Here is a 12,854-nt window from a genome sequence, read left to right on the forward strand (position 1 = left end):
GGTGAAAGTACACGGGAGAAATGTACAGAAGTCAGAAGGGAACACAGTCCGAGACACATGCAGACTCAGAATCACTATTACCCAGGAACTGACTGGACAGCCTGAAAGGTCCCTGGAGAGAAAAGATTCTTGGAGCAGTTGGCATCTTGCAGCTTCAGCTCAGCATGCTTAGCAAGATAAATCCCTCTGGCAGCTCCTGGCTGAGCCTTTTACAGCTTCTGGACTGCCAGGCCACATCTTTGCCAGTAGGTTCTGAGGTCATCTGGATCTGCTCCCCAGGGCCAGCCACTCATTCATATCCCAGACAAACTCATTTATGAGCTAGCAGACATCATCTCCCGAGCAGTGCATGCAACCCCTCTTTTGAATCCTGCCCTTAGTCTCACTCATGCTCTCTGTGGAGTTGCAAGATCTACCTATGAAGGAAATGTACCTGTCTCACAGTGGTGACCAAGTAGCATGTTACAGTACCAACACCAGACTCAGGCAAAGAGAATACTTGTAGCAGCAAATTGTCCCAAAGACTTACAGAAGAAATGTGGTTTCACATATGCCTCAAACCAGCCACAGGTGCTTAGGGGTTTATGTGTGTTTGTGTCCAACATGGACATGTTGGAAAAAAGAAATTTCTCCCATCTTCTCTCCCTGTCGTTTTCACTGTCAAAGTGCCTATTCATATCAGTATCCACTTTCTGCTGACCTTCTGCCAGCAACAACCTACGTCCCAGCTATCCCAGCCTACTCAGCTGGGTTTTCAGGCTCACTGCCCACAGCTCCCTCACTCCAGCCCAAACTACAGAAGAAGCTGATGCAATTCTGTTTACCAGAAGTCCAACAATTTCCTTTTATTTAGCTCTAATGCCCTTACCAGCCATCTGAGGACTGTTGGTGTTTATTATCCCATGTGGTTCTGAGACTCAAAATTAATCTGAGGAATCTATTGCTCAACAGATTTATCATAACAGATAGTCAGCTGAAGATCCCAGAAGAGCAAAGAAAATTTCTTCTGACACAATTCTTCTATTACTTTGGGTAAAGGCACTTTCACCAAGGCCAAATACACGCAGTTTGTTCCACTGGGAAATGAAGAGTGTATGTCCCTGTCATTTCCAGTATCATGTCCTTTCTCTAGGCAGCTTTTATGATTCTCTCTGGGGATATCTAGATTGCTAGCTCTCCTTTTCCTTTTGCCACTTTCTCAGCTCATCACTGCAATCTGGCACTTGTTCCTCTCTGTTGGCCTGCCCAGCTCCCACCTCAGTGGACACTTTCACCCGGTTCCACCACACTCCCCCAGTGTTTCCTTTCTGCTCCCGATTCTTTACAAAAGTCATGGTTTAACAGTCTCTCCCGAATTTTGCATGCCGGCCTGGTGCCCTGCCCCAGCAGCCGCCTTGTCCCGGCCCAACCCTGCACTTGTTGCCCCGAGGGGAGCTGGACGCTGGGCCCGGGCCGTGGCCGCAGGGCAGCGCTCCCTCGGCGCTCGGTGCGGCGGAGGAGGGCCCTGTGTGTGCCGCGCACATGACGGCACGGCGGGAGGGCGGCCCCGGCGGGCGGCTCGGCCGCGCCACCGCCCAGGGGCGGCGGAGGAGAACCCAGCGCACCGGCGGCAGGGCCGGGGCGGCGGGAGCGGCGGGGGCAGAGGGGGCAGAACGAGCAGCAGCGCCACGGAGCCGCGGCCGGAGCGGGGCAGCAGCGCGGTGCTGAAGGGACAGCGCCCGCCCCGCCCCGCCCGGGCAGCCGGCGGGGATCGAGGCGCGGAGCCCCGGGAGCGGGGCGGGGGTACCTGGCTGCCGGCCCCCGCCCGGAGCGGAGGGCGGTCGGGTCCGTCCTGCCCCCGCGGGAGCGGCGCCCCGGGCCCCGCGCAGCGCCCGCCGCCGCCGCCCGCCGCGCCGATGCCGGGCGTGGGGGCGATCGGGGCGCGGTGCAGGCACCGGCCGCGCAGGAGCCCCCGGAAAAGCCCCAAGGCGGAGCCGGGCCAGGCCGGGGCCGCCATGGACGCGGCCATCTGGATCTACCAGTTCCGGCTGATCGTGCTGGGCGACTCCACCGTGGGCAAGTCCTGCCTCTTGCACCGCTTCACCGAGGGCCGCTTCCCGGGGCCGCTGCACTCCGACCCCACCGTGGGGGTGGACTTCTTCTCCCGGCTGGTGGAGATCGAGCCCGGCAAGAGGGTCAAGCTGCAGCTTTGGGACACGGCGGGGCAGGAGCGGTTCAGGTACAGGACCTGAGATCTTACCCACACCCCCTCCCGACCACTCCCCAAATCTGCCGACCTCCGGGCACGCCCTGCTCCCCTCCCGGCCTTATACCCTCCTCATCCGGCACATCTCCGGCCCCAAAGACTTTGCCTTACCCCCCTCCCAGCACATTTCCCTGCACCCTTTTGGTTGCTGTGCCCCAAACAGTCCTCCACCCCATTGTTTGCCGGTGGTCCTAGCCCTATGGCCCACCATCCTTCTTGCCCCACTGCCCACAAGTTCCTTCCCAGGAGTTTCCTTCCTCACCCTTTCCCTTCAGACACACCAGGGAACAGCTACCCTTCTCCTCCCAGCTCTCACTGTACGGTAACAAGTGGCCTTACCCTGTTTCTTCTCCCCCCCTCATCTTTCCCCTGAAGTCCTGCTACAAGAGGCCTCTGCCTAACTCTGCATTTCTTACTTTGTCATCACCTCCAAACTCATCCTCCTCTGCAGTATTTCACTCTGCCATTAACTCTCCCATGCAATCTGGAGACCAAGCCACCTCCCAGCTCTTCCTCCTTCCAACCCAACAGTGCAGCTGTGGCAGCGTGGAAGCCACTGGGCAGCCAGCTAGAGTCCCTTATTAGTGTTTTATTTGCCTTCTGCACCCGCTGTGCACTTATTGTTGTCAGGAGTCTTCGCTACTACTGCTACCATTTATAATGTAGCTAAAGTAGCTCAAATGCTGCAGTCAGTATTAAGTATTCTCTTTTCTCCCCTGTGTTACAAACAGTAGCAAAACTACCCTCTTTTCCTCCTTAGAAAAGTCTCAGTCATTTCCCAGTTTTACAAGTTGATACTGTCACTCCCTCATTTTTGTGTCTCACTGTTGTATCTGTAGTGCTTGTCACTTCAGCAAGTTGTGCATGGATTTTAGTTTGGACTTCGGGTTCAATAGATATGAAATATGGCACAGGCAAACGCATAGCTCATCTCCATGTACATGACCCACACACCTGTTGTTACTGGAATGCTAGCAGGAGGATTGAAATGGGTCCCTTCACTGGCCAGAATCAATTCCTCCGGGCTCCGTCTTCTGTTGCAACCGTTGTGCGGATTCCCACACCCAGCTGAAAAGGTGGGATTGCACTGTTTTACTGGGGGACAGCAACTTTTTTTTTTTCCTTTGTAATAAGCATTAGAGTGAAACAACAACTTTCCTGGATTTGCCTGCATCACAACTTCAGATGTATTTTTGCAGGTAGGGTTCTGAAGGGTTAGCAAAGAAATTAACAGTGTTAATGGAAAGCTCTTAGCATTTTTCACCCTCTTTGTGCATTCCAGACAGAATGTAGAGTACTTGTACATAAGGGACTAAGAGTGTATAACCTCTTTATTTTGAATTTGCTGACAAATAGCCAGGATGGCCAATGACAAGACACTGAAAGAAATGCAAATGCACAGAATCTTGCATACATTTAAAATCAAATTAGGGCAATCCTTTAACACCGGAATGCTCAGGGAATATATACTGATGAGTCATGCAGTCAGCTGCTCTTAAATTTACCTCTGTGTTTTTTCTAATACTCAGAAGATACAACCTGAAGAAAGTAGCTTTAAATATTTGTGATTGTTTTTCTGCTAAGAGTTTCTTGTCAGTTGGTATACTTGTGGGTATCATAATGTTTATGGTAAAGTCTGTTTCACGTTTAGTCAAATAAATTATAAATATTTTGCTCCATTACACCACAGGTTACAATGTTGAATTCTGTTCTCTGCTAGTGGAGAACACTACAGATCACAAGCAAAGACAATCTTAGGGAAGAGCTAACTACTCCGAAAAGTTATCTAATACTGGGGAACACCAAGCAGTTTGCAGTTCTGATTTCCAGTTCTGATCTGGCTCTCTTGCATTGGGATTTTAAAAGAGGTAAAATCTGTCTTTAAAGCTCCCTGGGGAGTTCCCTGCATGCAGGACAAACTACTGGCTGCATAATAACCCCTTTCTTTTGGTCCCAGGTATTAGGGACATTCCCAGGGGAGGAGGAAGGTGTGACACACCTGCCATCACACTCTCTTGAAAGATATCATGTACTTCCTTGGAGGAATTGTTTGGGAAAATTTCTTACATGTCTCTAGCTCTGTATTTGAACTGGATTTCACGTATTGACTTAGAAATCATCTTTAACGTGCTCTGAAATAGTAGCTATTGAATATATTTACTTTTACATCAGTCAGGCATCACTAAGGAGAATCTCCCATTGTCTGAAGTGTCACATGTACAGTAACAACATAATCAGTAACACTTTTAATATCTTACTAGAGCAAGAACCTACAGACTTGCTTAGTATAGACTCAGGTCTGTAATGCAGATTAATATAAGTGAAAGGCACATCCTCAGTTTCTTTCTGTCTTCAGATCAGTCATTTAGAGCAATCTGCTACTTTGTCTGTTTTGCATCATCTACTTTGCTATGGTCTTTGTTCATTTAATTTTCCCCTATTTAAATCCTTAATATATAAATCCTTGAATATAAAATTTAAATATATTTAAATTCTGAAACCTCCAATGCCATAAAATGCTTGGTAGTGGTGCTAAGACTGAGAGTTCATTTCAGTAGGGGCAAAATATGGTGGGGATGGTTCCATTAAACCACTTTTTAGTAGAGCAGGATATTAGATACATTCTGTTTGTAGAACATCTTGAAAATAAAACACTATCCTATTATTTTTCACTAAGCAATATGGACTTTCAAAATTAATACCATTACAATGTAGTCTTTAGTCATAGTATAAAAATAACTCCTCAAAATTAGATAAAGCTTTTAGTGAAAGTTTGGTCCATCTGGTAAAGATCAGTAAGATCATAACAAAAAAGAAATACTGTGACTGACTTAAAGCCTCCCTAAAACCATAGTCTGATATGATTATACAAAGAATCATAGAATATCCTGAGTTGGAAGAGACCCACATGGATCATCCAAAGTCCAAATCCTGGCCCTTCACTGGATGACCCCAAGAATCACACTGTGTGCCTGAGAACATTGTCCTAGTGCTTCTCAAACTCTGCCAGGCTGGTGCTGTGGCCACTTCCCTGAGGAGCCTGGTCCAGTGCCCAAATACCCTCTGGGTGAAGAACCTTTCCCCAATATCCAACCTGAACCTCCCCTGACACAGCTCAGGCCATTCCCTCAGGTCCTGTCACTGTCACCACAGAGAAGAGATCAGTGCCTGCCCCTCCTCTTCCCCTCACAAGGAAGCTGCAGACTGCAGTGGGGTCTGTCCTCAGTCTCCTCCAGGCTGAACACACCAAGTGACCTCAGCCACTCTTCACATGGCTTCCCCTGGAGGCTTTTCATATTTGCTGCCCCCTTTGGACACTCTCTCTAGTTCAATGTCTTTAATGTCTGTCTTTCACCCAAAATTACCCCCAGCACTGGAGGTGAGGCTGCCCCAGCTCAGAGCAGAGCAGGACAATCCCCTCCCTTGCCCAGCTGGCCATGCTGTGCCTGATGCTCCCCAGGACAGGGCTGGCTCTCCTGGCTGCTGACTCATGAAATGTAAAAGCACTGGGACAGGTGTGGGGAAATGGTGGCATCACCACCCCTGAAGTTATTTAAAAGATGTGTAGGTGTGCCCACTCAAAGAAGTGGTAGAGTGGTGGACTGTGCAGTGCTGAGTTAACAATCATTGTCAATGATCTTAAAGATTTTTCCCAGCCTAAAAGATTCTGTGGTTCTATAGTCCTTTTCTCAGATTTTAGAAAACCACCTAACGATATTGTATGCACCAAGGTTTCTTTACAAATTTTGTATTGCTTTTTTAAAAATATTCTCCAATATATTTACCCAGCTTTTGTGATGTACAGCATGAAGTTACTTTTTAGGATACTTTTTAGCCTTCTCCATTAAAAGCAATGCGTACGCATAATTCAATATAATAGCTTAGATCATCAGTTACTGTAAATTAGCACATCTCTGCAGAAGGGACTTGCAAGAGATGAGGGCACTGGCTGCTGTGTATAAGCATCCAAAAACACACGAAGGACTGTGTTTCAGCACTCCGGTTCATAGATACACGATATAGCATTTTTTCATGTAGAAATACTTGGCAGATGATGCATTGCATTTTCAATACTAACCTACTTTCTTTCCTGGCTAATGCATTTCTTTGTTTTCAAGGTTTGGGTGGGGGTAGGGTTGTTTGGGTTTTTTTTTAATGAAAGTAGGTTGTATTGGCTCTCACTTCTCCATATCAAATTGCATTTTTGGCATCCACATTTGCTGGTACTGGAAGTACCTGAATTATTTTTCTGCCTTCATTTTTGTTTGCAGACACTCTAGAGGAAAAAAATGGTTAAGGAAACTAGAAGCAGATCCTTATGGCACCTTTATTGAATACTTCACAAAATGTGACACCCCTCACTTCAAGTCTTAAGAAATTTTATGATACAGTGTGCCATTTTTCATATCCAGATCTTTTAAACTTATCTGAGGTTAAGATCATCCTGTTGCCTTCACATTCAGTGAGACACTACATGGACTCTATTGCTGTGAATGTAGAAAAGATCTTTTAAAGTATTAGGAGAAACAGTCCCTCCCTCTTATCTAAGTAAAACCATTTCAAATGCCGTTTGCTGTGGCTAAATTAATTTAGATATGCCAAGAAATCTAAGTCTTCTTTATCTGTGCACTTAGCTATCTGTAAAAGGACTATTGCTGCTAATCATACTTCTGTGTTCAAAGTGTTATCAAAAACTCCATGAAGTGTGATGAACCGAGAATTGGAAGGAGCTGCTGTTATAGAAAGGTGTGCTGTTGTGTACAGTTCATCTTGCTTCCTAGTTATATATTTATGCCAGCACCTAGTGCTTTTGTATATTCCTTGGTAGGGTGTCACTTCCTTTAAAATCTCTCTTCTCACCTTCTCCATTCTCGACTACAGCTCATGATTAGAGACTTAACATAATTGATTAGTTCCTGTATCTTTCACACACTCTCTCTCTACATTGTAGCTTTTTTCCTTATTCTAGAGCACATTAATTTTTTTTTGCAACCAGAAGATGAGTTTCCTACTTCCAAAATCCCTTCCAGTGAATGTTCTAGACCTTAGACGGCTCAAAAGTAGAAAATAACTCTTGCCAGCCCCCATGCAAAAAAATTGTATATTTATAAAATATAAAGAGGTTTTGAACCTCTGTGTGAGAGAGATGCTGGAGGAAGATGAGTCCCTTACCTGTAACAAGTGTGTGTTTGCCAAGTTCACTCAAAACTTTTGGACAGCTTTGTTCAGGAAGTTTCCTTTCTCTACCTGCTACCTGTTGACTTCTGCAAGCACAAAGAGTTATGATTGTCTATACAAACATTCTTTTAAAGAATCTTTCTGCAAGGAATGCAAAAGGATACGCTTGAACATTGGCAAGTTTGGGCTCCAGGTTTCTTGACATATGTGTACATATTTCAGTCTAAAAAAATTGATTAGAACAAAGTGAAGTGCATGTTTATCTGAAGCTGAAGGACTCAGACTTTACACCAAAAGTATATGTCTTCTGTGAACCTGTCCCACAGTTTGCTAATAAAGACCACTTTACAGAATAATTTAGCATTCAATATTTGCCCTAGAAGTTTTGGGTTCAGAAATGTTTAAAAAGTGAATTTTGAATGTAGGAAAAAAAATAGTAGTCTAGTAGATAAATCAATAAATTTCAATCAGCTTTAAAAAAGAAAAGTTATTTAATAAAACTTATAAAAGACAAAAACACATTGCCATATGGAAAAGTAATTGCTTTATGAATAAAGTGAAAATGCAATTTAATTTTCCTTTTTCTTTTTTTCCCCTTCATAGATCAATAACACGCTCTTATTATCGCAATTCTGTGGGTGGTCTATTAGTATTTGACATCACAAATCGACGATCTTTTGAACATGTGAAGGACTGGCTGGAAGAAGCAAAAATGCACGTGCAGCCCTTTCAGATTGTGTTCCTGTTAGTGGGACACAAATGTGACTTAGTGTCACAGCGCGAGGTTACAAGAGAAGAAGCTGAAAAACTGTCATCTGACTGTGGTATGAAATATATAGAAACTTCAGCAAAAGATGCCACAAATGTTGAGGAGTCCTTTACAATTCTTACACGAGACATCTATGAACTTGTGAAAAATGGAGAAATCTCCATACAAGATGGATGGGAAGGTGTCAAGAGCGGCTTTGTTCCAAACGTTGTACATTCATCAGAAGAAGCTGTAAAGCCCAGGAGACAGTGCACCTGCTGAGTTTGAAGCATGCCAAAGAGCCCATGGGGTGTTTAGAAGATGATGCCAATCTAAATGGCAACAGCAAAAAAAAAAAGAAACAATATTAGATCATGGCTTAGCTGAATCACAGAACAGTAATTTGGTTTTGTATCCTTCTGTCTAGGTTATAATCCGTAACACTTTAAGTGCTTTTTTTTCTTTGCAGAGTACAATAACTTTATATGATCTCCAGGAAAATAAATTGTATATTGCTAAAGGGAAAACTAATTCTATAGCAAGACATTGAGAAAGTGCAATAATCATCTTGATGACATCCTCGCTTTGTATTTTGAATATTGTTTAAAATCAAGTCTTGTTAGAGGAGGATCAGATGAGCTCATTACTTGTGTTCATCCTGCCTTAGCATTGGACAAGAAAATATTATACCTTATAATTTTTTAATGTGATTCTTTATTCAAGTTCAGGGTTGCTAATGACCATTAATGTTAGAATGCTGTAGAATTTGATAATAAAAATACGTCTTAGGAAAGCAAACTGAAACAATAGTGAACACTTTTGATATGACAATGGATACAAGCCTTACTAAAGAAAAAGAATGTTTTAGAAAGATTATTTATTTGTATACAAAAAATGGGGAATAGAAACAATGAATTATTATTAAATATTTTCTGAATTGCCAATGAAACTAAACATAACATCACATATGATCCAGCTGTTATTTGAGTTGTATACAAAACAGCTTTCCCAACCACTGGAGTTACATTTCAGCAGCCAGATTCTTAGCTGGGTAAATGTCATCATCATACTGATACCTACGGAATTACATTAATTTATACAAACAAATTCCATATTAGCTTTAAAAAATAAACCTGCTTCTAACTAGAAGTAAAAATAGTTTAAAAGTGCTGCAACTCATGGGAACCCAGGCCTTAAATTTGAATAGAGAAAGGATAGTTTTATTTTTAGCCAGCAAATGTTAAACTGTTGTTTAAAAATGGAAGATTTTAAACTAAAACTGCTACAAATAGAGCATTTGGAGAGGAAAGAATTTCTAAAGCAATGCTCATCTACAGAGGGTAAAGTTAGAGACTTTCTATTCTAAGAAAGAAATCCGTAACAGCTTTTAATAACAGTAGAAGAAATCTGTGATCATGTAGCATTTTACTGAGCTTGGAGTCATCTTCCTACTTCTCTGAATATAACACACTAGCTTTATGCAAACTAGGTCTAGCACGTAAACACCAAATAAATCTATTTCTATTTTATTGTAGTAGTATGAAAGATGACTTGATCTCCAGAGTCAATAAGCATCTACAATTTATCTGGCATACTCATAACCACCAAACCTCAAGCCAGTTATCTTCATATAAAAGTGTGTCATCATGTACAATTCTCCTTCTTCAAGATCAGGCAAGAAGTCTATGTAATCTAATTTTCTTCTTCAACAAGCATACGATTGGTTTTCTCTCAGGTTACTTTTATATTCTTTCACAATCCTTTTTCAAATATTTTTTAGTATGGAGACAGGTTGTTTGGTTTCAGTTACTTTATACATTTAGGGCAACTAAAATCATTGACTTCAAAGGGAACTAAAAGTTTAAGGTTTTCTAAAGCTCAGAGTCTTACTTGCACTGAGGTGCAGTTACACTATCATGGAAGGATACAGAGGCCTTAATATAAACAGGAATCAGCCTTAATTCATTAGCAAATAGAACAGTTAATTCTAGTCTCAGCATGCCACAGAGTAATTGCTGTGAGCCCAATTCTCTATTAAACTAACATGTATTGACACCAAATCAACTTTGTTTGGAGGATATTTTAAGTATATACTTCAGTTCTTTAAAAAGTAAACATGACTACAGATGCCAAAAAGTACTGCAGACTCAGGCTGTGTGCATTTGACAGTGATTCTCTTATGATACGAGGCTTACATTGTGCATCTCAGAAGATCTCTTCGTTGTTTAATGAATTTATTTAATTAAATAAAACAGTGAATGGGGAGTTAACAGACCCAAAGTCTACCGCTGGTTCACTGTGTGTTTCTGAGAAAGGCATTTGCAGTTTTTGTGCCTCACCTTCTGTATCTCAAATACAGAGAAGACTGTTCTTCCTCAAATTCACAAAGACTGCTGAGACCAAATTAGTCTATATGATCTTCAGTCCTGGACTCTATCCTCTGTGTGCTACCTGCTTTTGAGTGTTTAGCACCATGGGATGTGGATACTGGTTTCTTTTGACATACCCAAATAACAATAATTTAAAAAATAAATTTAAACCGCCTTATAAGTGCCAGGTATTGCTGTGAATCTACATATCATTGCATATTTCATTATTTTTAGATTAAAATCTTATATCTTAAATTTTTCTTCCTAAATACTCTGGAGCCAGTGAGCTTTTCATTCTGTATGAAAAATGAGTTGTACTGGGGGAAAAGGACTGGGAGAAGAGGGGAGCATAGGGGAGGTATGCACAGAGAAATAAACAATCATCAGAACAGAGCCTTAATCTCTGTTGTCAATGTTGTACCTGTGGTGTCACATTTTTTACACTGGGAATAGAGCTTTTAAACAGATTCAGCTGTGTAAAGAACTTGGCAATGCAACTAGAAGTTCACTACATTTTGAAGTACTGTGCACATAGTTGTCTTATTTGTAATTCCTAAAAATGTGGATTAACATGTACTTTCAAACATTGTCTGTCTTTATGATATATTAAACCACTACTGTATCTTCTCACTACACACTTGCAGTTGATAGAAACGTCTGATAAACAGACAATTTCTTGAGATGCATAATTTTCTTTTCAGATGCTTTGCAACATGATATGTAAGTAACAGCTTGAATAAGCTGTAGAATGAGTTATAGTTCAGCGCATGTATATTCTTTTTCCCCCCAAGGAAACATGAATATTGACAACAGAATTAAATTCCCAGAAATTACAGAAATTAGATAACTCTTACTTGGTAGCCAAATTAAAAAAATAAAAAATATTTAATAGGAAAATACAAACTTTGCAAATTAAGATTTGGTCAATCCAAGTTAGGAAGTGGAAAATGTTGAAAAACCTTGACAAAGGTTTTATTTGGATTCACAGTCCTGAAAAATTAATGGATAAAAGTATTTTGGACTCCTAAAATGTTTAAGCTTTCATTGCTTTTATTTTAAGTTTGATAAAGAAGAGTAAATATCTTCATCTACTCATTAAAATACTTTACACATGAATTCTTAATATGTTTTGACTTGTTCATAATTGTATCTGTCCCATGTAAGAAGCAGAAACTATCTTCATACCTTAGGAATCAACCAAGGAAAAGATTTAGAGGTGGAAAATGTTTTGTTCATTTATGCCTTCAGTATGGAATAGACTCACCAATCTGACTTCAAACTGGTGGCTGTCTTGTGCTCACAGAAAGTGATGCAGGCTTGACTGAGCCCCAGGCATGCTGTGCTGCCCTGTGCTGAGATCCCTTCTGCCTCAGACGAGCAGTTAGTGGTACCCAAGCTGCCTGGCTGAAAGCGAGGGTGGGTGGATGCACCATGATCATGGATATTTCAGTCTCAGCACTTCAGCTCTCTTAGGGAGTACATGCTTCATTGCCCTCTTTTTACATAATTAACATCCAGAAAGACTGCTTTTTCCCCCACTGAAGATCCCAGCACAATGGGAGCTCCTTCAAATCTCCACCTTTGATTTTTACACAGAGCTGGCACAGCAATTTCAGCAGCCTTTATTCAGTCTTGAAGAAAAAGAATGAAGGCTGAGGGTTTATTCTCTACCTAGGCATGGAACCTTACCACAAACATGGTGGACTGTTTAGGAAATCATTAAGTATAAAGAAACAATTAACAGCAAAAATTTGCATTGCTCATTTCTCAGAATCTAGAGACTATCTTTCAAATAAGTAAATGAAATTAAAATTCTAAAATTCTAAAATTAAAATTCTAAAAGAGGAATCACCCATTGCCCACAGAGGCTATTGAGAGTAGCAGGCTCTTTGTGGATGGGTAGGTAAATCTTCATTTAAACTCAAACTGAGGAATTCAAAATCCCTATTCCAGGATGTTAGAACGGATCACTGTCTTTGAAAGCATCTAATTCATTTACTTCTCAGAGAAAGTAACATTTTAGGCTAGGCCTGAGTTATGCAGGGATAGATGCTCAGTGTGTAACCAGCAAAGAGATGACTGGAAGCAGTGCTGGGAGCCAGCTGCCAGCAGCCCCCAGCAGCCTCACAGGCTACAAGGGCAGCTCAAACTGAGATTAACTGATCACAGGCTGCCAAGAGCTCACCTTGCAGCTGAACAGCTTCTACAGAAAGGTAACAGTAAAAGTAAAAAACCCAAAATTTATGCACTGTAAAGGAAAGCAATGCCTAGGTAAAGAAACTGGCATTTCAGCTATAGTTCAATTACTGCCATT

At 42.0% G+C, this 12,854-nt stretch overlaps 1 protein-coding gene across 1 annotated transcript; it reads left to right on the plus strand.

The window, feature by feature from the left end:
• The first annotated feature begins 1,728 nt into the window (after nucleotides 1–1,728).
• Nucleotides 1,729–8,514, plus strand: RAB39A (RAB39A, member RAS oncogene family). The gene is made up of 2 exons (XM_079303108.1): nucleotides 1,729–2,218; nucleotides 8,027–8,514. The coding sequence occupies exons 1-2, from the start codon at nucleotides 1,896–1,898 to the stop codon at nucleotides 8,451–8,453; spliced, it is 750 nt and encodes a 249-aa protein (XP_079159234.1). The 5' UTR covers nucleotides 1,729–1,895; the 3' UTR covers nucleotides 8,454–8,514.
• The last annotated feature ends 4,340 nt before the right edge of the window (nucleotides 8,515–12,854 follow it).

Source organism: Erithacus rubecula (genome assembly GCF_903797595.1).
Source record: "Erithacus rubecula genome assembly, chromosome: 1".
In the NCBI taxonomy this organism is placed as follows: domain Eukaryota; kingdom Metazoa; phylum Chordata; class Aves; order Passeriformes; family Muscicapidae; genus Erithacus; species Erithacus rubecula.